We start from the raw sequence: 25,405 nt of genomic DNA, 5'->3' as shown, positions 1-25,405 counted from the left end.
TTTCGATGATATAAACTATCAACCTTCCACGAATCATTTCCTCCATGTGTGTCGGTTACTTGTCGCATCAAATCAAGCGTGTTGGCTGTGCTTAAAGAAAACGTTCAACTGGCTTTACAATAGCACACATTCTAACCCTTGACATAGCAAGTAACAGTTTGTGTCTTAGTTGAGACGGATTACGTGTGTTTTCAAATTGGAATTGCTGTAACATAATGCCAAACTGACAAAGAAGTGCATGACATTAATACAACTTCAAGGGTTTGAGAACTAAAGTTACAGTGTTTGTGCATTTAGGTTTGAGTTTGTGCAAATGCATCGCTTATTTCGATTTACAATTCATCTTTTCAATAAGCGCAGCTTAAAAATGACTGACGCACTAAGGGTTAATACAGCCTCGAAGAGAAGACCTCCGATTGAACCGCTCGGATTGAAAAAGCCTGTTTTATTGACATTTAATCGTGGGGCAAGGCGAGGTAAGCTGGCAGATGGTGTGCCGATGAAGCCGAAGGAGATGATCAGCTGACACGCACTCCGACAGAAGAGCCGGGGAACCTCTAGAAATCATATTACGCTTTTCTGAACGGATTGTTCTGATCAAATGGGTTGGAGATTGAGATGGGTATGTTGAGTAGACAGAGCTACAATGTGTGAAGAGATGGACGAAAAAATCTATAAAGATTAGATTCAATGTTTACTGTTAAGCATCACCGCTAATCTTGTGCTGTTTGTTGGGATGAGCCAGAAGGATAAACCAGCAAAAACAAGAAAATGTGACATCGGACAGTACGTTTTCTTGTCTATTATGATGTTCTTCGATTGTATATTAATCCAGCATGTCACTTTAGTATGAGTTAGTCATACCTAAAACTTAAAAAAGAAGCACCGCCAGTGGTGCTATAGATACACATGTGACGTCGATACCATTTCCAGCCACATCAGCAATTATGCATCACTTCCGCAAGAAAAAGTGTTACAGTTAAACCCGACCCGGATTCCCTTTCTTCAATCGGGCTTGTAAACACGGTGTCAAAACGTGTGCCCTCCTCCGGCCGTCGGTCAGTTCGCGGCCGGGTAATGAACGACGCCAAGACAACCTCAAACAGTCCATCATTTCCACGCTCCTCCTCCATCCGTGGACCTAATGTTTGCTAACCAAATGTAAACAGCGCTTCTTCACTGTGTGGAACTGTGTTTTCTTTTAGCGCTGCAACCGAATGCACCCATAATGCACATTGTGCTTCACACCAAAACACATACATACATTTGTACAGTTTTCTTCATCAAAGACACGTACGACAACTACCTCCACGTGCGCAAGAGAGTTGTTTTAGCGCGAGAGTTTTATGTGTGCTATTGGTAATGGTATCCATTTAGGTTGGAAGAAACTTAACAATAATTTGTGCATCGTTTTAGCCTTCGATCTTCTAAATCATTCAAACGCACACAAGCATACTGCAGCAATGAGACGTAACGATTAATTGGTATTGGTAAGCGATCTCACCACTAAGCCACCTGTTATTTCGAGCTGTCTTGTTTCATTCCACAACGTTTCGCGCGTTTTGCGGCTCGGGGGATGAGATTGTCAAGAGTTTTTGGCCCGCGAGCTTTATTTATGGATTTGATTTTTTTGTCGATGGCCCCATATCCGTTTAAATGTTAACCTGTTTTCAAACAAGTTTCAGTAGTGATCGATCCAACCGATCCGAGCGCAACGGAAGAAGGGGCAAACGGGGCTGTGCGTCGCCTTGCGTCAGTTTCGTTCACGCTGGTTGATTTGTGCGTTTGGTTTTAGGTGTCGTGCGATCGAAAAACGAGATCGATAAGTCCTCTGGTTAGGGGGAGGTGGTTAGAGGCGCAAGCGTGCCGCCAGTACTGCAAATTGCAATGTTGTCGCCGTCGTGTGGCAAATGTTTCAGTTACCCATCCCATCGCACCCCGCCCGAGAGGCATGCAGAAGCAGAGGCAACGCAATCGCGAGGGACACGCTGTACTATGCAAATAGGAGCAGAAACACAAGCACTGCACTGTGTTACAGAACCGCAGTGGTCCGCACGCGCGCGCCCGCCGGGAAGGTGACGTATGCAGGGACGCGTCCCGAGGTTACAAGTGCAAGTGCAAGCTTGCAACTGCCGTGGTCACAACCATCCACTGTGCAAATGTAGTTCATGTGGCCTGTCTTTGCGTCGCTTTTTATAGCCCACGCCAGCGGACCCTCGGTGCTTGTTGCGATCGGTTTCTCTCGGTCTGTTCTCTCGGGGTGGCGTAGAGTACACGCCTCTACGCCGAACGCACTGCATGGCGTCAAGTGTATCACCTTCATTGTTCGAATGAATGTAATTAATTAATTGCATTTCGCGCTGCCTTGCACCACCGTCGTCGGCGATCGGCGTGGTAATAAACTGAGTGAAGGTTCTCGCTAGAAGCGCGCATCGTTCTGCAGGCGGTAGACGGGTGCGCGACGGATGGAATACAATGTTTGATTTGTTTAGTGACGGGATGTGCATATGGCTTGAAGTGAGCGAAAGGTTTTTTTAATGGCATGAGATGCATAGCCACGTTATCGACACCGTCATCGGTCGTTATTTACATACTGCAGGGAAATTGTAAAACAAAGATGCAGTCTCATAAAATACAAAAAAGTGAGAAAGATTGCAGTAAGATACTGTACTGATTAGTTTAGAGTATTTGTATTTAAATTCATGATTGATTGATTGGATGAATTAAAGATCAAAGACAAAAATCATTACACTACCAGCAGCTCAAATAAATTAAATTCTTCCTCATAATGATCTGCAGATTGAAGATTCCACTTTTCAAATCGTCCAGTTGACTTCAACTTCATCTAGCTTGCACCTTCTCATGCACCTTAAGTACAGGTATTTATCGATATACGCTATTAATTTAGATCGGAGGCGAACCGCGTATTGTGAATATTCTAGTGGTGGAGTGGAATTTCTAGAATATCAGTCAAAGTTTAGCTAATTCTCGTGTAATTTTGCTTGAAGTGGATAGTTTTTGCCACTAAATTAGTTATTTGATCTGATTCCAACTGAAGATTATAACCACCTTTTTAAAATGGTTTTTAAAATTCGAATAAAAGGGAAATTATGATGCGTATCCTGATGCTATTTTCTTGCATTCATCGCATACTATTGGTAATATATTCTTCATGCACAGATGCTCTCCTATATAGTTTAAGGTAACAATTCCCATCTTATGTCCATGTCCTTGTCCGGGACAACTCTAGCTTCCAGATCCATGGTGAGATCTGAATAGCTACCACAATACAGAACCAGAACTAGACTTACTTTTTATGCTATAGGTTTTCTTCAAATGTTGATGAATTTTGTATATTTGGTCATTGCCAGCGAACAAGCTACAGAGCTCTTTAAAGCAGTTGCTTGGCCTGAGAAATTGTTCCGGAGACGGAACTGGAAGGATTGAAAAATTAAATGATATTGTTAAATCAGATGTAAATCCGTTAAACGTAACTTTAATAAATAATAATAATTATAGTTAGTGTTGGGTGCAGCTGATGCAGATTCATGAATCAGAATAGAATCTTGAAATTATTCATTGAATCTGAATCTCGATTGAAAAGAAATCGCAAGAGATTTATGAATATCATATATTAGAAATTATGAAACTTTTGACATTCTTGAATCTCTGGAGATTTGTGAATATTTGTGTAGTCTGAATAACTTTATAGATTCGTGAATCTTTGAAGATTGATGAATAATTATACATTCATGAATCTATAGAGATTCGACTGGAGATTTAAATCACTCATCGCTAATGATTCAATCAATGAATCTCCAAAAAAGATTTATGAAACACAACACTAGCAAGGATCATCATAAAAAATCCTATGGAGAACACCCGCGTTATATAAAACTACTTTAACTGATGAATGCACGATCAGGAAACACTGTGCTAATAAAGCATCTGAGCCGGATTGCATTCTCTAAAAAAACGGTTTAACTAAGCAAAATTGAGTATTAATTTTAAATCTTTTTCGCTATTAAATTAGTTAAGCTTGTCCTATAATTACGAAATGCCTTTCAAGTACGGTAGCGATTAAAAAATTGCAACAATAAATAAAGCAATATGCGTCAATTTGGTGGGTAAACAATCACGCGTATAATAATGATGCGGCTCGTAGAAATAACAAACCAGCATAAATACACCCCCTTTTGGCCCGCGCAGTACCCCATACCAACGAAACAGCAGCAGATGTTGCCTTAACGCTCTTTCTCCAGGGCTCGCACTTTTAATTACAATTTTCTCAACTCATTTTGCCTGATTAAAAGTGCCCTCCTCCCGAAACTGAAGAGAGAGCGCACTCGAGCAGAACACGTGAGATGTTATTAACCCTAACAAGCGCACACAACAGGGCGGCCAGCCATAGCGGCATGCGAAGGCGCAACCGAACCAGGAGGGGCCGAAACCGAACGCATCCCGCCAATAATTCATCGTGTCACCTTGCATCCGTCATTAAACGGTGCGCGCGGCCGGTTATGCGGACCTGTTGCAGCAACCGATGCATGCAGAAACGTCGCGAAATGCATATAAATTTCTCCGAACGCTGCCGACTAAGGGGACGAACGGGCCTGAAGATCATAAATAATTATTTTTAATGCTCACCCTTGCGGTGTGTGCGAAACGTGTGCGCTATAGAGTGCATGCGATGTGTGTGTGTGTGTCTGTCTTTGGCCTTTTGGTGGTGGTGTCGAGAGGACCCCGTCAGGGGCTAACCTTCCAAGATTGATTTACAGTCAGGCGACGCACCGAGACGTTCCTTGATCTTCCGAACCAAACGATGGCGACTCCGCCTGGAGGTGGCCGGCTTAAGTGTCGCTCTAAAATTATACCCCAAAAAAAAAAACGAGGCAACACAACACACCGCACAAGTAGACAGGAATCACTCTTTCGGCACGCACGAACGCATTCTATTTGACCGTGGAGCACACCACCATGGTAGAGCGACCATTTAAGGGCCATTCTTCTGTGGCCCCCCAAAGGGGGAATTACTTTCTTCCTGCAGGGTTGGGAGAGTTTATTGCTGGTCGTCTCGTGCTTGCAGAATGCGCTTGTTGGAAAGTTGGAAGGTATTTTTATGCGTACCTCTGTAGGTACCTCTGTATCTCCCGCAGACGAGTTGTCACGCTTTGGCAGCTGATCGTTGGCGCCTGCAGTGCGCCTGTCTGGGCAGGTGACAAGAACGACGATCCTGCCATATTCTTGAAGAATTGGGTTACCGTACGGACAGCGCCAGAGGTTCAAAATTCGATGAGGGAATGTTGGGAACCAATGTGAACCAATGTGATGGTAGTAAAAATCGAGAAGCTATTTATTTTTCAATAATACGATAACATTGATTACTGCCCAGGGGTTTTTCCAATACATAACCTTTCAATCGTCTTATACTGTAGCGCCTGTAGTGGCGCTCTCTAGCCTGTGTGTACTTAAACCATTCGACGACCCCTTCTGCTCGCCTTATTATGTTCCCATGGAAACAAAATGAGTGTGGAAAAATTATAATCGTCCCAGCGGTTGCTACGTCCGCCGTCAATCAACACGTGCTTGAGACACACGACGACGACCGGGGCATCGTTTGTCACTGGTGGCACACGGTGGTGTTCGGTATGCGCGCGCTCCTTATTATTGGTTGGGGTTAATTTTTAAATTCCCAAATTCCGTCTTTCACCGTTCGACATATTTCCTCCCGCCGGATGGCGGATGATAGGTGTCGACTCCAACACGACCCAAACTCTGAGTGGAGTCGCTTTGCACAGATTGGCATGAAAAATATCTGTAACACGAAGGGTAGAGTAGAAGGTACCCACGACCTAGCGCTGCACATGGGCCAAGGTGAAAGCCAATTTTTGGGATGCAATCGAAAGGGGGAGAGAATAAGGGATAAATGAGGGGAACAAAAACAAGAAGAAACAAAGCGTAAGCGTGTGTTGATCCCGGCCAATTTGGACTCCCCAAGCGCTCCAAGTGTGTGGCGCGCGCGCGCTGGAGCCCCGGGGTGCGCTTTTCACTTGCCTTGATTGATGCACCGCGACCTGATTCCACAGCGCCGGAGCGTTCTGAGAATTGGGTCGTAGGTGATGGTGGCGCTGGCATCCCTTCCTTTCGGGCATGTATGTGTGTAGATATTTTGGACCATCTGGGGGTTTGGGGTGGCCCTTTTTTCTCGACAATTTTTTGTTGTTGTTGTCGTCTCGCCCAAGAGTGGCCCAACGCCCATTATTGAATTAGCATCTCCTTTATGAATGATAAAAACGCGGATGCTCTCATTTTGGACGCGCTTGTTTAGGCGGATGTGAGTAGCGGCTGTCGTAATGATGTGTTTATTTCCGAACAACTGACAACCCGTGGGTGCCTAATTTGGGATGCCTGGGGCTATTGAGTTGGACATTGAGATGTTCAGAGCAAGAGTGGAATAAATGTGTATTCATTTTTCTAACGAGATGTCCATCTCGGTACAAGCACACTCAGTGTATCGAAAATCTGTTATATACATTAGACTTAAAAGTTTGGATAGTTGTGTGTCGCTTCAGTTAGACATCAATTTCCATTTGGGGATACATCCCTCGATTTTAAATCCAAAAACATCTCTATTAACCCGTGACTCACTAATTTCACGTACAAATTGCTCCGGAAGCTACTATTTTCATCTGCTCATTAGGGACGGTGTTCCAGTTCACCGCTTTGCGCTCCGATAAAGTCAAAACTTTATGCCCAATTTTAGGCCAACCAACCTAACCCACCCCTTTTAGCTTTCATTGTCGGTAGTCGCGCAAAAGTGCGACAAGCAATATTGACAACCGCTTTTGTTGGGGAGGTAGTCTCCCTCAGGTATTCTCCCTCCCCGCAAGCGGCGACCTTAGCACGAAAATACTGACCAAACACGCAAATTATCTGCGTATGTCATGCGTTTCGCAACGCCGCGTTTGGATGACGCGAGGCGTCGTCGTCTGGGCCCCTTATCCGTGCCTTGATTTTAATGGAACAGTTTTTGTTTTTGGCAGCCGACCCCTCCCCTCTCTTGCTCCCCTCTCTTGTGGCTAGAAGCGCGCCATACGCGTAACCCGATAGTCGTGGTTACAACCCGGAATTGTTTACCCGGGTGGAGTACAAGACTAAAAAGGTGTACCAGAGTGTGGAAAATGCTTATGGAAGTCAATCAATGTATGTAGGAAACGCAAACGATGAATGAATTTCTCAGTATGCTGATAAGCTGATTTGAGCCCCGAAAATGTGGCTTGGGTTTGGGTGATGATAAAGCCTATTTGAAATCAGTTTTAAATCGTGTGCTTTGTCTCAATTATTTTTTTAAGTAGAAGGCGCCATAATACAACACTTTTTATTGGTATATTAAAAAAAGGTTATTTCTTATGTTTTACCCAGTGCTAACCCTTCCTTCGATTGCAACAAAAGTTTATGCTACTCGGCTGAGATCTACTAAAGTGTGTGAAAAAAACCCATCCCAACACTGTCAAAACAAGTCGTACCCAATAAAAACATCTAGGCCCTTAAAATAGAGCGTCTGGTAGGTGCAAACGCTGTGATACTTTGTTGGCGAGACTGATTACGAAAACAATTTATTGCGGTGGAATGTAGAAACATTTTTTTTTCTTCTGAAAATAACGCAATGAACTTAAAGACAAGCGAGTTTTTACTTACCTTCGTTGCATCGGTGTCATTTACAACTTAAAACATAATATAGATCAATAAATGGGGATTCGAATGTTCTGTACAAGAATCTGTAGTGAGAAGAAAGAGAAATATGCGTTAGAAATCGAAGCAAAGAAAATTTATATGATTTTTAATTTAAAAAACATTTCACTACATTTTTGAACAATATTTCAAATTCTAGCGCAAAATATCAAATAGTACATTCATTCACATGTTTATGTTCTTTAGAGGAAACTTTATTCCACACCAGTGAGCCGCTCAACGCCATCCATCAAGATGAAAAACCACACCGCCGTGCGAACACTCAGGTCGTTATCGTAAATCGTCCCCAACAACATGCGCACAGCAAGAACGAAAAGAAATTACGACACTTTCAACCTTGCTGCCGCCTTTGCTCGCGAGTCATCCGATCGGAGAATAATTTGCACCACGAGAGATGCGGTGGTTACACCCCGAATATGCATCTCACATAAAAGAGAAATTGCTTTCATGTTCTTAGCCATTCTCCAGCCAGTGAAGGAAACAAGACACCGAACAACAGCCGCGAGCGACCCTCGGACGGTGACTTACCCGCTGCTCGTAAAAACATTAGACATCTGCATCACATTCGCATTCGGAAATGGCCAGAGCGACCAAGTGCAAACATAAAACTGTGTACGCCACCTTTGTAAGCGCACCTTCTTTTGACGATGCGGCTTCGAGCAGGGGAGAGGCTCGTGACGATCACAGGCGAGGATGACACTTTGGAGTTACACCGTGTGCAATTCGATACTTCCGCAGGAATGTGGAAATCGTACCCAGTGCACAAAATATCTCTATATATCCCGCCCAAACGTCCCTAGCTCAGGAATTCCGGGCAAACACAGGAACAATAAATTCAGCTGATGTCTAAAAGTCGATGCAATCCGATTCGGTTTGACTCTGAGCGTTGAGGTTGAGTGAACTTCAGCGCACGTGTTAATTATGATTCCAGGACGCCTGGGTAAAGGTCGCACTGTCGTTGAATATTAATATCCAATGTCACTAAAGTTATCCAATTTTTCGACCCTCTTCTTCATGATGTATCTTCTTCCAGCAAATCTTCAGCAATGTAGATATTTTCAACGCCCTAGGCAGAGATATTTGTGTCACAACTACTAGAAAACCATTTGGAGCTTATTAAGATATCCAACGTCTAACTGTTTCGTTTAATCTAACGGATCACGTGGTTACGGGGGCATCATTCCTCCACGCCAAACCAGGAAGTGAAACGTTTAAAGTCAAATCGCTCGGCCCAAACCACTTTGAAACAGTTTCATTCAGTCTCAGTCGGCTCAGAACTATCCCCTGTATCTCTTCCCGCGCCCACGGCATGATGGATTGCAAAATTACATTCATCAACCGTGTGGATGTACATACGATTAAGACACTCGCCACCGTACGGATAGTCATAATTTTGCCTAGAGATAGAATAAGACTAGGAAGAGGGTGTATAGAGAGAACACAGCTAAACTACTCCATTCCATCCATCTTGATCGCTACTTTTAATCAAGATCGTTCTGGATACGATTCCAAGGCATTCTCCGCCACGGGTTTCTTGTTTGCTCCAGTTTTGTTTTCCTTCCTGTCTACACCATGCTTCTATTTTCAGTTTCTTTCCAACTCCTTGCTAACTTCCTTGTACCGTCTGCTAGCGCGAACACTGATCGAGATTACAAAACAGATCGGGAGTCACAGTGAACGAGATTCGTGAGTTTGTTGACGGTTCCGTGTGTGGTTCTCACCCATACCGGTACTTATGGCTTTTAAATGCAACCTTCATAACTGTGGATTCTTGTGTGGATTGGTGGGAAGGCTCAATGTTCTTGCAAATCATTCCGTTGGAACCGGAACTCCGTTAAAGCAAATGGGCGGTTAGTTGCTGCCTTTTGGAGAGGAGGTTCGGCATCATAAAAAAGGCATATTCCGCCGACCTTATCAAGATCCCGGCGACGGCAAGTGCTACTGAAAATGAGCTCGTGTCCCTCTAGCAGGCGGCATATAACCCGTTAGGTCCAGTTCACCTGGCGTGACATAAGAGTCAATCATTTTGACGCAATTCCAGCTAGTGGAATTGCCGCTCATGGACAGTAACGATCAGTTCCCAGTGGTCCAACGGCCGATGATTATGGACGAAAGGAAACCTTGGACGATCGCACATTGGATCTTTGTTGGAGTTGAAAGGAAATGAAGGGTTGAAATGAGCTCATTAGTTACCTCCCCTCTATCTCGCCTGTTGCTCTCGCCCATTTGGCTTCAAGAAGTCAACGATCTTAATGCTCCGAAGATGAACTTGCTTGACCCGCAAGTCTCGTCCGCCCATCCACTCTGTCCATCCCAACGTGTCGCAGGAAAGACCGTTCATATCATGGAGATCGTATCAGCGGTACCAAATCGATCCAGACACTCTCACTCTTCCGAACCGATAAATCACGCACCACGCGCTGTTCAACCCCGGGGCAGTGCGTCTTCAGCGCTTCGCTTTGAACTCGACACGAAAGATAACCTCAAAATCGACGGTGATGACCTCAAAGGGAATGGCGTGAGCGAACGCGCGCGCTCGCGAAAGTGGCAACTCATCGGAACTGATCTAGCGCATCGACCCAAACGATAACACGCGCACACACAGGCGAGCACAAAAAAATATAAGAGCTACGCAATCGCAAAATGCGTCGCCCATTGCGGAACTCCGCGTCTCATCATCGCAGCGAAAAGATCATCGAGCCGATCGAGAAAAGAAAGCAAACTGTTAACAACAACAACAACTACAAAAAGATGGCCTCATCCATTTGCCGCACTGTGGGCAACCACAAGCAATAGCTACTTGAACGCTCTTGACTTAATTGTTATTAATAATCGTTTCCAATCGAGTCCTAAACATTGTCGTAACGCAACCACCCAAAACAGCACACACAATATGCTGCAGCAGCATGGAACGTTTCGCAAGCGCAAATTTTGTGAAGAGTCTTTTACCCGCTAATACTCGCACTTGATGACCGATGGCAGTGAGCTTCACACTGATGGATCGAACAGGCTAATGGAATTAACTACTAAGCGTTGCTATAAATAGAAAGCCTTCTACAGCGAGCCGAGGCATGCATCAGATCCCCCCGTTTTTGACAGGTGATCGATTGGAGGATCATCAAAAGCCTGGCAGGTGATCGCGTAATGCGCACTCTACCGAACGGGTAATAGTGCGCTTCTCTCTCTCTCTCTCTCTCGCCGTGTGATTATTACCCCATACTCTCCAGAAACAATGTTGGCTAACCACTGGTCGCAACGAAAACGGACTGCTATATGCTTCAATTAGCAACGATCTTGCACGGACCTTCTTTTCAAATGTCACCCTTTTTAAGATCTTCCCCTTTTGTGCTAGGGCTGCCGCGTCGTCTCTGTAATGATGCAGTGAAATTATACGTTGCATTAGACATATTCACTCAGGGGCGTCGATGACGGCTTGAAGAGTTATTTGATGTTTAATTACTTTCCCGCTTGGATGGCTTTGATCAAGTGGACTGATTGCTTGGAGCGTGCATTATTGCGATTGCCGAACTGGTCACTTTCCTTTTTCCTACTCGCACGAACGCGTTTTAGCTATGCGTCAAGCAAGCTTATTAGTGAAGATAATGATTGTGTGAATTGATAATTAAGCTCAATCATGCGCAAGAAAAATGTTTCGCTCGCTAAAAGATTGACATCAAGTGATGAGCTCCAATTTTAAGACAGTTTGGAGCGACTTGTTTTCTTGGGTCTCAAAATGTAAGCTGTCTAAAAATAACATTAACACCCCATTACTCTAGATTTTATTGGTGTCGTGACACTAGATACGCGACGAACGATACATTTACCGATCGGTAGGGCAATAATCACCTACAATCGCCGCTTCCGCATCCGCCAGTGCCGAGCGCTCGCAGATTGTTCCGGACATTTAGGCCCGGAGGTTAGTGCTGCCATAAGCCATGACAGCAGCCTCGCTCTGAAGACTTTGTCTCTGCCGATTGACACACGCTGTCGAGCAAAGCGGACGGGTTGTAACCAAACACCTCCTGCGATCGATGAAGATTACCAGCGCGTCTCACCGACATCTCCAATGTGACGTCACCTTGCGCAGGCATCATCTCAAAGTCATCAGGAACAGGCTCTGCAAGCTTCCTTCCACATACGGCGGCCACTACAATATGGCAGAAGCGACTCGTGTGTTCCGGATGGAATTGACATTCCTAAACGGGATTTAATGCCAGCGCGAGGATCAAGTTTCCCTACCGACGGGGGCACCGCCACAATGCCTCCCTCCGTGTCCCACAAAGACGACATGCAATCTCGTTGCTTTCTCGTTCCGCTGCTAGAGTGTCCAGTTCGTGCTCTCGTGCACACGAAGAATGTATTAAAGTTCACGCGAAAACCAAGATCCAAAACAAAAACATTCACCGCGGCTTTCTTGCTGAGAACGTGAGTTTGCATTACTTCCTAACGACAATACAGCGGGCCCAGCGAAAGGCTAAAAGCCAACAGGCACAATATAAAAAAAAACTGCAAGCGTGAGAAACATTGACCGAGAAACCGAGTACTCCAGACTACGGCGCGGTTCGATATAGCATGCGACCAGCAGTGGCAGGGCCGGGAAGATGTGTGCCAATTCCCCCTGTGACACCCTAGAGTGATTTGGCCCAAACAGGAGTTGGTGAGTAAGCGAAAAAGTACATCCAACGTACACAATGCGAAGCTATCCCGGGACATTGGCACATACAGCTCTGACCAATCGACCGATCTCACACAGAGCAAGCCTTTGCGCACGGCCTAATCTGTGCCAAAATGGATTCTAACGAGTTCTCGAAACGAAGGTGTATTGGAGAACACGATCATCAGTTGCCTTCACTAACCACCACCTAAGATGTACCTCCGTTACAAGAAGTCACTCTAACTACAAAACGCTACATACGCCATCGTTTGGTCCTAGTGCTAACGGTAAATAGCGATGTGTTCTAATGCACGAACATGGATGCTCGTCGGATTCCTCTCCCCCCCGTCTTACAAGTGTGCGCTTTGTGAGGAGTGAGAAAATAAAGCACTTAACGATCGTAACGAAATCTTCGCCGCACAACCGTACCAAGAGTGGCATTCTTGGCTTAGCGGTGTTCCATTTGGGAGATTCTTCACCCCTGGTACATTAGATCTTCACGCTAGAATCGATCAGCGTAGCAATAACAACAACAACAACAACACAACAGCTAAAGAACACGAACCAGCGACACAAAAGCAAAGTGCGATTTGACAGGCGCAAAGATCGCTTAACGCGTTGGCTGGGTGCGAGTGCCCTTTAACGACACGAGGCGGCTTTTGGGAAGTTATTAACCTGCGGGAAAAGGTTCAATGAGAGGCGACAGAGAGTCAATTTTAATTCCATTCGAAACGGAGCGATGATACGGATGCCTTTGGAAGTCATTACACTTTGAACGGTGTTGTTGGAGGAACATCTAATACAGCTTGATGAAGGTTTTATGGAAGGGCTGGATGTACACTTTCTGCTGTGCTTCCAGAATGTTTCATCTCACCCAATAATTTGTGCATTTGATTTAAAGTAGTCTCTACCTTTCACTTTCGTAGTAAATCTCTTAGTTCCCCTAAGGACCATCTTCAGATGCTTTATAGTTCTACGGCTACACGGCATCATTAGGGTCTCTTGCCCTCAATTAAGCCACAATACAGAGGTTTAGTAGTTTTCATTCTTGAATGACTTTTGTTTTCCGTTACTTTTCTACTCCAACTTCTCTCGTTATGTCACCTCAACTTGTACTGCGAAGAGACCCAACCCAGGCACCCGGTACGACAACCAGACATTTATCAACCTAGCAGTCCATTAGTTTGGATTGGTTCTAGGCACACGTAAAGGCCTACAAGAAAAAAAAAAAACAAAAGAAAAAAAGGTTCTTTTACTAAAAGCCAGCTAAAGAAGTGACAAAACAGGGGCAACACTTAGAGACAAAAAAAGCGAACGTCCGTGCTTACCGGGTGACGAAAAATCCGACCTGTGCCTCCATGGTACCAAGCGTAAATAAACGTCCGACCACAAGCAGACAGTGGTTTTATCGAAAAGTGCACCACGGTGAGTTGTTGTTGTTGATGTTAATCCCACCACCATAATGTCCCAAACCCGAACAGCAAGCTCGAGGGGGACACAGACAGGATCAGATAATTCACCCGCCCAGCAGCTACTCTGAAAGCACCGCTCTTTTTTGTACAACCGTGTGCGACCTGTTTCAGGGGAGCTGTATATTGAAAGGCAGAACGAGATAAATCTGCGTTGCTAGGAGCGACGGTGGAATGTTGTCACATTTCGACGAGGGCTTAATCTGTGGCAATGTGACATTGGATGATATTCGGGGGTTTTGCAAAACCATCATTCCGGGTGGCTTATCGAGTGGTGGCTGTTTTTCGGCTTCTAGTTTTTGTATCAGTTCTTTCTATAAAGAAGGATTTTAACATTCATTTGTTTCAACATGCCCTTTAGGCATATTGCTACCAGCAAATATTGAAATAAACCAAGCATTTACTCTCCAATTCACTCAATATATCAACAGACAGTAGCAGCCACAAAACTGCAGCTGCAATATTCATTCATCGCAAGCTCCAATGCCGCAAGCGCAATGTCACTTGAAACGTGCCGGTCCGGTTGTCAACTTACAGCTAATTGGTGCAACATGAACATGAGCAGTAGCAGCATCGTGCAGTAGTGAAACCAGACCCCCTCAACAACCCGCACCCTTCGCCGGCGTAGCAGCAGTTCAGGTTCGGGGTGTTATGTTTTTGATTGTGTTTTGTAACAATCAAAAGCAAAAACAGAATGGGGCCATGTCCTAGTTTAAAGGGGCCACCGACCGAAGTCGTATCTTGTCCGGTGGACACGCACGTTGTTGCCCGTGGTAATGAAATTCGGGGTTTGCGCGAGATGCAGCGCGCTGGGTATGATAAATCAAAAAATCGATTGATTTTAAATCGGACCAGCAGAATTGGGATGTTATTGGGTGCATTCTGATATGGGAGTGCAAGTGATGAGTCACTGATATTGGTTGATGGGCAGGCATGGAAAGGTACCCAAACAGGCAAACAAGCTCATTGCTTCATCCCTCAAAGAGACTCCTATGGCCAGGAACAAGCTTCTGAACTTTCGATTCGATAAGATTGTGATGTTACCTCAGCATTGTTGTCTTGTTAAATAATTGCCTCTGCCGTTTGTACGCTTTTTAACCGATACCCAAAACTAGGGATGCCTCGTGATGCACAGAGGAAGAATGGAGAAGAACCAAGAAATTAATCCTTATATCTTTGTTCCGTTCCCATTTTTTCCCTTGCTCTAGCTAGACGCGTCCATCAATCACCGAACGCACCCTGCAGGAATCCCTCACCTAGTTTCGTTAGACCGGCGAGCGTCCATCTTAGCGGGTGGATAGAATCCGTACCGCTTCATGCATACCCAGAGCAAGGTGAAGGTGAGTCGTATCGGAAGCCCATAAATCAATCAAAATGTCAATGCACCGTGCGCAGCGAGCACCGTACGGCTGCGAGTGTTGCTACACTCGCTCGAAGGCAAGCGCCGACATGGATCGCCGATGCGGGATGCGAGAAAAGCGGAACCACAACTCGGTTCCGCAAGAACTCGAATGTCTTTATTTGTGCAGCTTTGCTGCCAGCATCCCTTACTGGGTACGGGACAGGATGTAGCCTAGAATTGTTGGCATCCCGTCCAAAGGTAATGATTACTGTCAGATCTGACCGTGCGCATGTCATTCTTGAATTGCAACAGGTCTTGCTGGGGTAAATCTTTGAATTATAAGTGAAGAAGATAAAGCACAAACTGAGCGCAGGCGTGATTGCACAGATACACTCTGGGGTAGATAGTAAAATATTTTAAAGTACTTAATATTTAACACTGCGTAGCTTTAATGTCTTAACAAACTAATCGTACAGGAGTTGTTGATATGGTTTGGACAATTCTAAGAAGCCGAATGATTGCCCTTCCAGTTGTGTATCCGTGCTCCGGTAATTGCACCACTCACAACAACAAACGATTTCAAACCGTCGCAATCCGAATTGCCAACTTGCCATTCGATATGGTCACATAACAAATGGGACGCCCCGTGTCTGTGTACGCTTGTTTGAAGATGCGTAGCCTTTGCTACCACGACCACGCGAGACAGTTACGCCAGACGAGGCGTAGCCGCGCAACAGATGCAAAAATATGCGCATACTACAGGGTGCGGAGTCGCCATCGGAGCAAAAAAAAAGCGAAACTGTTAAATCGAACATGAAAAGCGCATAAATGGAAATTGATAATTAAAGTCCAGCAGCGGACCCCGATCCACGGGTTTCTGCATGATGCTGCGCCACAAATAAGGAACCTTCTGGAGCTTGAGCGCACTCAGGATCCAATACGGAACAGGTTCTCGCACTGCAAATCTGCCACGATATACCACAAAAGGCAAATACAAAACCGTGGGGGACACCCTGTTCCAACATCGGGTTGGTTATCGATGAATAATTTGTTTGCCGGCAGTAGAAACCCGATCACAGCTAGAAATCTAGTTTCGCGTTCTCAATTACTCTAGCTGCGGTGGAAATAAATACGGGAAGAGTAAAGAGTGGCATAAAACTCATTTCAAAAGTATACAAACGCAAGTTAACTAGCAAGATAAGTACACAGAAGTAGAATTGCTGCAAATAGGAGCGAGGTAAGGTGGCACACAACTACAGAAGAATGAGAGAAAAAGCCAAACAAAACATATAGAATGAATAAAGGAAACCACCAATCGACTGGAAGCAATTGCAGTTGCCCGATGCAGTAGGAAAAAATGGGCATCGCAAAGCGTAATGTGCAAAAATAACTCGTGTAGTAACACAGAAAACAAACAGTGCATGCGAAAAAGTATGATTAATGAAATAAGGAAGAGCGACCGGCCGGCGATAAGCGCGAACAACCGGCTTCTTCGTGCGTGGAATCGTCGCCCGTTTGTCTTCTGCAGCGAGCGGGCGGAGATGCCCTGCTGCTGCTGCTGTTCTCAGGTTTGTGCCGTTTGTGTAATGGGTGCTTTCCTTCCGCTCCCAGTCCCGGGGAGCCTGCGGATGAACGGAGCCGCAATCGCACGGCACTTTGGAGCAAGATTCGTTATTTATGATATGTTTGTTTGGCGCATGTTTCACCGTACCCGTTGGAGGGGAGCACAATGACCGGGCCGGGCAGGAAGCGGCGCGGGCACAGAGATGATAAATTTGCTCATTGTTCTTGCGTTGTCTTGCGTACGAACGATATCCAAGGGTTGCTGGGTTGTTGTGATGCACCGTCGTCCTGCGGCGTCCTGCGGCTCATCGTCTGTTTTCGCCGAGATTCGCCCGGACAACGGTGGCAAAGGAGATGGAGTCAATTCTGTATCGCGATTGGGATTGCGCTGCCCTGCAGTCGTCGACCGATGACATCGAAACTGCATTGACGATTAGCCCTGCGGGAGGATTTGAAAGCAAATTGCATCAAACGGGCTCACAACGGCCCGGGGAAGATGGACAACGCGTCTGTACCGTGGATCTCCAAAGAGCCCTTAGGAAGATCTGTTCACATGGTTTGGATTAGACGTCTTAACCTCAAGTACGGTTCTATCTGCTCGTTCATCAATATTTCATTCATGCACACAGCTAATGACAGCTCTCAAATCTCTCGGGGCATCGACGGATCGATTTCACGGTGTGCTTTCAATCGTTGGAAATGGGCAGTGTTCAATCAGCAGCGATGCACTGTGTGAGCTGGAAAGCCAGAGCACAAGAGTTCACCATCTCCAGAAGCGACATCACAAAACGACACCCAAGAGCAAGTCGGTGCCGGAGCGCTACTCCAGCAACTTTCGAAAACCTTATCAAATATTTACAATCAAATTATTATCCATCCCATGATAATCTGACTCCGGAAAACGTCTCGTCAATAATGCAGGCTAGATCTTTCTCTCTCTCTCTCTCTCTCTCTCATTCGCTCGTTGCTGTACACGCTGCAATTGATGGGCATCGAAGTCCGTCGGTGGTTTGACTTTAGAAACTCAACGCTCCTACCACCAAACTCCAGAACGAACCCAAACTGGGTTGCGAAGTGAAGTCAAACTATTCTCCGGCAAGCGCTGCTGCGGCGCAGCAAAACACAAACACGCTCGTAAACTTTCCACGCTTTCCCGACCAGCCACTGCGTTCCCGCAGCTGGGAACACAAGCAACAAGGAACTTTTTAACGAGCGAGATCAAACTATGATCGTTAGCGAGAGTGGCGGACTTTCGTGAGTGCTGTGCTCGCAGCGCAAAGTGGGAATGTAATGGAATGGATTAGTACTACTGCCGGGATCTCTCCAGTAGCAGTAGGCGGGGTGTCGAGTGCAAAAGTGTATCGCACCGAAGCCGAAGCTGTGATGAAGCTTTCTGGGAAATGTAATAATTCTACGGCCAAGTGTCGTTAGTATGTATCCCTGCTAGTGCTTTACAAGTGCAGAATAAAGTGGTATGTATTGCTGCTAGTGCCGAATGGAGTGGTATTTGAAAGCTAGCTTTTAATTTGTGATGTGTTGTTAGCCGAAAGGTACCGATGTGTAGACTCAACACATGAATAGTTAAATCAATTATTTTAAATGTTCTTGATTGAACGTTCAGGACTGTGGATGACTTCACAAAATCCAATCAAACTTTGCATAGTTCTTTATTATTATATACCAGGATTTTTCTATCATTGTCCTGAACATCCGCTATAATGTCTTCTAGCTTAATTTAAGTGTACTAAGGCAATACATCTGGCGATGTTTTTAAATATGTAAGATTAATTATTTACTTCTGTATCCGGCGTTACAACCACTTAGCAGTATTGGTCTGCTGCAGGAGTGTCCAAACCCGCTCTAGACAATTTTAAGGAACCAAAATCAGTTCATTAATACATTAACTGTATCTAGATCCAAAATAACTGACTATACATAATTCGTACCTATCAAACAATCTTCAGTTGAATCGCTTCACTACTAAGAAGTTTATTAAAAAGAGTTCGTTAGGTTTCAATCTGTTTACAAGCATTGTAAATATGAAATTACATGCAAACTGTTCATCAAAACACTGCTTGTAAATATAACGCCAATGCCTTGTGAATTGTTCCAGAATTTTTTTTTTCGATGTAAAAATACGCAACAGACACACTTGAAACTGCATTCCAGCTGCAAGCACAGCAAGCAATTCGATCAATGCCATACTGGACACCTAAAACCAACCACCTGTGCCGACTGCATTTCCTGTGTTTCATGCGGATACCGTTTTTGTTACGGTCTCCTCGCCTGCTTTTTGTTTAACCTTTCCCGCACGCCAATTCACCGTACGCAACCTGCCACCCCGCACACCAAGCCTGGCTAATGCCGAACAAGAACAAAATGCAAAACGAAAAACCCAACCGGACCCCCTTCCGATGGCCAGCGATCGGCGAACAGCAAGGAATCAACAGCAAGGTTCAACACGGTGGCCGGTGTGTGTTTCCCGAGCCCGGTTCGCGATTGCAATTGCATTGATCTATATTTAACTACCACGCGATGGTTGCATCCCGCGCGCTGTAATGTGAAGCAATTTTATGCAGCCTTTATTTATTTTTTTTTTTTGCTGCCCGCTTCTCCACAATGTTATAACGCCCGCCTTCGCCTATCGGCTGTGCCTCTGGGGTCTGGCTTATCGATTTTCGATCCGACGGAGTTCCAGGTGTCAGGCTTCACATATACGCTGCCGCCAGATCCTCGCGCCAGAAAACCAACTTCCTCGTCCGATACGTATCGGAGAGTCCCTGTAGAAGTGTGCTCCTACCTCCCTCGCCATGATTTTTGCTCCTCTTCTGCTCCCAATGTTCGCCCGCGAGCGCCTTGTTTGAATATCTTATTTACCGGATCACGCCATGCATATTAATCGAACCCTTGTGTGTGTTGAGGGTTGAAATTATTCAATCCACCCGGTTTTTGTAGCTCTGCCCTGTTGCGTCCCCTTGTCCCCGTTAGAATCACCGTCACACACGGACGCAAACGCCAGCATCCTTCCGCGTTGCGGGTAGTAAAAGTGGGGTTCAGTAACCCCGAACGGCACCACACTACGCGCTCCCGGGGTACAGTTATCTATTAAGCAGAAATTAGATTAAAATGCATACATCAATCAACTGACTGGCGGAGGTAGCTGGGTACATCATCCGCCCTCTCCTTCCCCACGTCTGGGAGTAACCCTCCATATGGTCATGTCGCTCCGATACGTTCAGGAATCGAAGCGTGAGGAATTCATTAGAACGCATCCACACACACGGCGCACGCTCTGTGGATGATGCTTGACTTTTTCCCTTTGCTCATGTATCCTCCAGTTCAGGGCGGCAGAAAGGTGCAGGCAAATTGTTGGAAAAACTTCACCTCATAAAATGTAGGCCCAGGAAGTTATCTCGATTGACTGAACACAGGCTGGAGCGGGAGTTGGGGTTCGTGTCTAGACTAGACGTACGAGAGGACAACAATTTTACGCCTGATTTCACTACGGGCAGAGATGGGTGGATAACGTGTTTAATTGTTCTCGAGTTACCTTCGATGCAGCCGTCAGAGTTTGATAGAGATCGATGGCATGGAAGAGCAGATGTCTTGTAAGAGTTGTACCCAGGAACGCATACAAGATTGTTATGATCCGAAGTAAATAATATCGTTGCACTGATACTACACATGGAAAAGAGCTCAAAACGAAATAATTAACACTTCAACACTTCTTTATAAATTTAGTTATCCGAGGCCTTCATGACATAGCACAATACTTCCCAACATATCGAATCATCTAACTTTCTTTCTTGTAATGTATAGTTTCTAATATTGATTCTCATTCGCTACTCCACTAAATAAAGAAAACATTTAAAATGATGCACAAAGAAAACACAACAAATAATTTTGACAAATATTTATGGGACATAAGATATTTTTGGAGAGCCTCAAGGAGCATGAGTATTCCCCAAAATAACAAGGAAATATTATGGACAAAGGAAATAACTAAATTGGGCAACTGATGTGGAACTTCGAAGATCAGGTTGATCACCTCACTAAACTCTCAGAAATATTGAATCTAAACCCTGCGTCTAAAACTACAGCTGCACACGAAACGAACTTCCATATATCCCACAACTAATTTTACACGGCACAGTCCACTCATCACTATGCACCACGGGGACTCAATCGACTCACTCAACTCCAATAGCTCAAGTGTTGCCAGTACGGCTCGCGCGCGACAACTGAATTCAGCAAATCGATCCCAAAACCTCCTTCCCTTTTAAAAAACCAGGCGTATCCACATCGGCACGCGAGGACACGGACACGCTCAACATGTGCGTGTACAAGCACGTCTTCGTATCGGTCGCTTGTTTTTGTGTTTGCCCATCGGTCCTTGTAAATTCAACCCGACGAGACACGCCGGTACAACCCCACTCTCTTCCCGACGATACGTACGCCGATAGCATCACTCGATAGAACGCGCACATACGCGAAGAATGAGATCCATTTTCTGCGCCACTAATGGGCCACTCTTTCCCCCAGCCCTCACTGTCCCCCTGCCTCTCCACTCATCAGCACAGAGGTGACGCATCGCGGGCCCCGCGCTAAGGTTAGTGGTCGATTTCGCACGGAAACTCCGCGGCACCGCGGCAGGAGGTCGCGCGATGTTAATGAATCAGCCGAACCTATCGCGATGACCCTCGATCCGTTCGATTGGCAGGGCGAACACTGGCAAAGCGTGTCAGTAGGGGGAAGAAGATAAGTGCGGGTAGTTGCGGGTGATAAGAAGCAAACAAGGCATGGGATGGGTAGAGAAACGCCCCATACAAGCCACAACCACTTTCTTCAGCTCATTTGAAGCTTCACTACACAGGGCGCAGATGAGCTGAATGGACTTGTGGCATATGTGACAGGTATTAAGGCAACGTCCTGGAGTGAGTCACTCTCCAGGTGTATGACATGATCGGCCATCCGTGGGTGCGGGGACACACGTCAAATACCGTTCCTCTTCGTGTGACGTATGGAGTTCAGTTCACTGGCAAGGTCGTTAAGAAGATGGGCAAAGCAGCAGAATGCTGCTGCTGAAAGAGATGGTAACAATTCCCAGATGTTGGGAAGCGTCATTGTGCGGATTTCTTCACCATTTTTTACATTGTTTTGAAGTTCGTTATATTATTATCTAAATTGCCGCTAAGCTGATTGGGAAGATATTGTAGTTGAGAATGAAAAGGGACATTTATATAAATTTAGACCAGAAATAGACTTCATTTAAATCTGTTTTAGACTAGAATACTGCTACTAGTAGGAACACTCCTATCCTATATGGAGTTACAGTTTAATATCCTTAGAAACTTGTAATAATCTATCTATTCCAACATTGAAACTTCATCTATTAAGATTAAAATCAAACTATAAATAACCAAAACTATACATATAGCTGTATGAAATCAAAGCCCCTAAAATCCACTTTACCAGAAGCAATGCTCCAAATCAGAAATTAAAATCTTCTTGAAACGATTCAAATGTTCTGGCATGTGGTTAAATTCTCGTCATTAAAAATATCATACATCTGAAACTGAACTTACCTTCCAACTTAAAACTCCAACTCCGAGATGGATCCCAGAAATCGTCAATTGTTCAACACTGTTCCTGCTGATCAGATTCCGATCGTAGCGATAAACGTAATTTCGTGTACTATTACACTTCCGACAAGTAACAGCAATAAATACGATATCTTACACGATCTTAACACAAACACACACACAAACTGGTCGCACAATACGAATATTTTAATCGATTGTATTCAATCGAAACAAACACTTTACATTCACTCACCTACAGGTGCTCCAACACCTTCACCAACGATCAAATATACACCTCTACCTTTCTTACACTATCTTTCTCATACACACACAGGCACACGCACACACAAACACACTTTTCAAGGGTGTCCCGGATGTCCGGCGTTCCGGCGGTGGGCACCGATGCACACGGGAAGGAAATATTCTTCACCTTTGCTTCGCACCAAATTTCACCCTTTACTACTGTTGCCACTGAAGGTTTCTTTTCCGTTCTGCCGCGTTCTTTAGCTTTACCTTTACGCAATAACGCTGTTTTCGTGTTTTATCCGTTTCTCTTTTCTCTCGTTTCGTTTTCTACTGGTTCTGCTGGTTAAATGCTGCTTTTTCACCGGCCGTTCTTTATCGCCTTTATTTATTGGCCGTGGTTTTCTCTTCTGCCTTGCAGGGTGATTTCGTGATTTATGGATCGGATTCCCGTTTTCACACGGCTCGCGCCCTTGCCGGGTGCCCTACGGTACGGTACGCAGCAGCGAAATCTCCAGAGCCTTTTCTTATTTCTCGATCGATGTCTTCGCCGTGTCACTATGGGCAGTGGCCGCTCGAATGCAACGCCTCCAGTAGTGCTCCCACGGTGTGCTCCAGGTCATCGAAGACTATCATCCTCAGCTCGCCGCCCCAAAAACACCTCGCCTCGAAGCTACGGGAGGTCAGTTGAGAACGTACAGCCCGACGACAGCGACACCTTTTTTGTAACACACTTGAGGCGTCGAACCCCCGATCGCAACCTGTCACTGAGCACTGAGTGTCAAACGCCGTGCGCGCTCTGCAAGAAGCGTCCAGAGATGTAGATGGTCGTCCTGGTGTATCAATCGATTCGGGAATTCAGTAGCGATGAAAACCAACTTTTAATTAGCCTTATCAGCTACAGTTACTTGGCTGCAGCTGCTACTGCTACAAGCACCACACACTTCCACAGCATCCAAGCACGACCTTTAGAATCTTTCGCATTGGGCCTTTCAAGACGATCTGAAAACGGGGAGAACAAGAAGAAAGAAGCGTGTAAGCGTATGTAACCGAGCAAAGCGATTTACGATTCATCCCGCCCGATGTGGTCCGTGATGATGGAAGACACGAGACGGCGGCCGGCAGTACCAGTTACAGTTAGGTCGTCCGATAATGGAATAAATCATCCGTAACGTAAAATGGAAAACCAAAACTTGAATCCGGCTCGCTGTGGACAAGGTAAAGCAGAGTGCTTCGTGTACAGACACAAACACACACGCCGAGAAAAACCGGCTCCTCCAATGTTCGATTCCTGCTGCATCTAATCAACGGTGGAGTGGGCCACATGCTCGGCGAGCTTAGGATCGAAGTACGGCCATTTGGTAAAATGCTCACGGTTCAGTGACTTTCCGCTGAGTCCAGCCCGTTGGTGATGGCAACACATCTCTCAATGTACGTGGATGTGAGCGGTGGAACGCGCCGGCAAGAGATGGTGTACAGCTGGAGTACATTAAAACCGTCGCGTGACAGTGAGTTGATTCATGTTTGATTAATGTACACATCATACTGCGCGATGTTACGTTTGTCTAGTTCGGTTCGGAGGTTTCACAGTCGTCTCGCTCGCAGGCAGCGAAACCATTCGAGCAAGACAGTGAAAGCATCTTTTGAAGTATTGAGCTGGGCAAACATATGAAAGGATGGTCCTGCTGGGAAGAGCAAATTTTGATTGTGTCCCAAGAAATTCTGAGTTAGCGTCAATGCATCCCAATGGAAACATACCTTCGCCTAGCCCGAAGCTTGTGCAAATTAGGTCACCCTAAAACACGAATTCCTTGTTTTTTATCCCCACCCGAAAAGCCCAGAAACCCTTCTTCCATGTGGCCTTAGTATAATTGCTTCCCACATCCTTAATACCTCACCACTTTCTTACGCTTTGAAAATTATCCGACCCAAATACACGGAACGATAGAGGAAACAAAAAAGGCAACCCATTTTACAACGACCATAAATTGGGAGATGGGCTCCGTTTCACGATGCGTGCTTTTTGCTCGCCTCCTCTTAGTCCGCTTTAAAATTAATCCAAGTCGCCTAGTTTCGGTACATCCGCCTTAGTTAGGGCGAGCTGGCAGCAAACTTTCATCCCGGGACCTTTCGTTTTTTTTTAAATGGGAAAAACATTTTAAAGCCAAAGTTGGGTGAAGTTTGATTTATAATTATTATCGACAAACCAGTGCCATGAGCGCAGGGGTTGGGTTAGTGCTTTATGACCTTCCGCGAAATGGGTTCGAGTACGAGACGTAGTGTTAGGTGTCGGTGTTGCTGACACGCTAATATCGGGTCACATTTTTCATCGGTTGTGTGTAGAGTATTAGCAGGAGAGAAAGAGAGAGAGAGAGAGAGAGAGAGAGAGAGAGAGAGAGAGAGAGAGAGAGATAGCGTACTAAAAATATATATCGCAAAATTTATTACCCCTCGCAAGGGTTTATGGAGATTAAGACAGTTCGGGCAGGAAAAAGTAAGGTTGTAAAAATATAAAAAGGATTCTTTTTTATGGGGCTTTGCAGTTCGCACGACGATGGACCAATTTGTGAAAGTTAATGTTACGAAAAGATAGCAAACAATCATAGCCCTCTCAAATAGTTTCGGTATACTGTACTGTACTTGAGAAGTTATAGGCTGTCAGTAAAAATCAATTATTTTTATGTGTCAGTAAAACCACTCACCGGATCTTACGTCTGCACGTTTTTATGAAGGAAAAAAACAAAATAAAGCTCAACTTAACGTATCAAGGATACAAATATCTCATAATTATTAACAACCA

At 45.3% G+C, this 25,405-nt stretch overlaps 1 protein-coding gene across 4 annotated transcripts in view; it reads right to left on the bottom strand.

Annotated features, from left to right (window-relative positions):
- The window catches only part of LOC121600558, a 79,647-nt gene that overhangs the window by 39,838 nt on the left and 14,404 nt on the right, over positions 1–25,405 (bottom strand). For all 4 annotated transcript variants that reach the window (XM_041929256.1, XM_041929258.1, XM_041929257.1 and 1 more), the window contains exons 3-4: positions 22,366–23,607; positions 7,699–7,778 (exon numbers count right to left, since the gene is read on the bottom strand). In XM_041929256.1, coding sequence (XP_041785190.1) covers positions 7,699–7,718 — 20 coding nt within the window. In that variant the 5' untranslated portion in view covers positions 7,719–7,778; positions 22,366–23,607. The remainder of the gene's footprint in view (positions 1–7,698; positions 7,779–22,365; positions 23,608–25,405) is intronic.

The sequence above is a fragment of the Anopheles merus genome, chromosome 3L (assembly GCF_017562075.2).
Source record: "Anopheles merus strain MAF chromosome 3L, AmerM5.1, whole genome shotgun sequence".
NCBI lineage: Eukaryota > Metazoa > Arthropoda > Insecta > Diptera > Culicidae > Anopheles > Anopheles merus.
The sequence above is the reverse complement of the archived record's forward strand: the minus strand, read 5'-3'. Positions and strand labels throughout refer to the sequence as shown.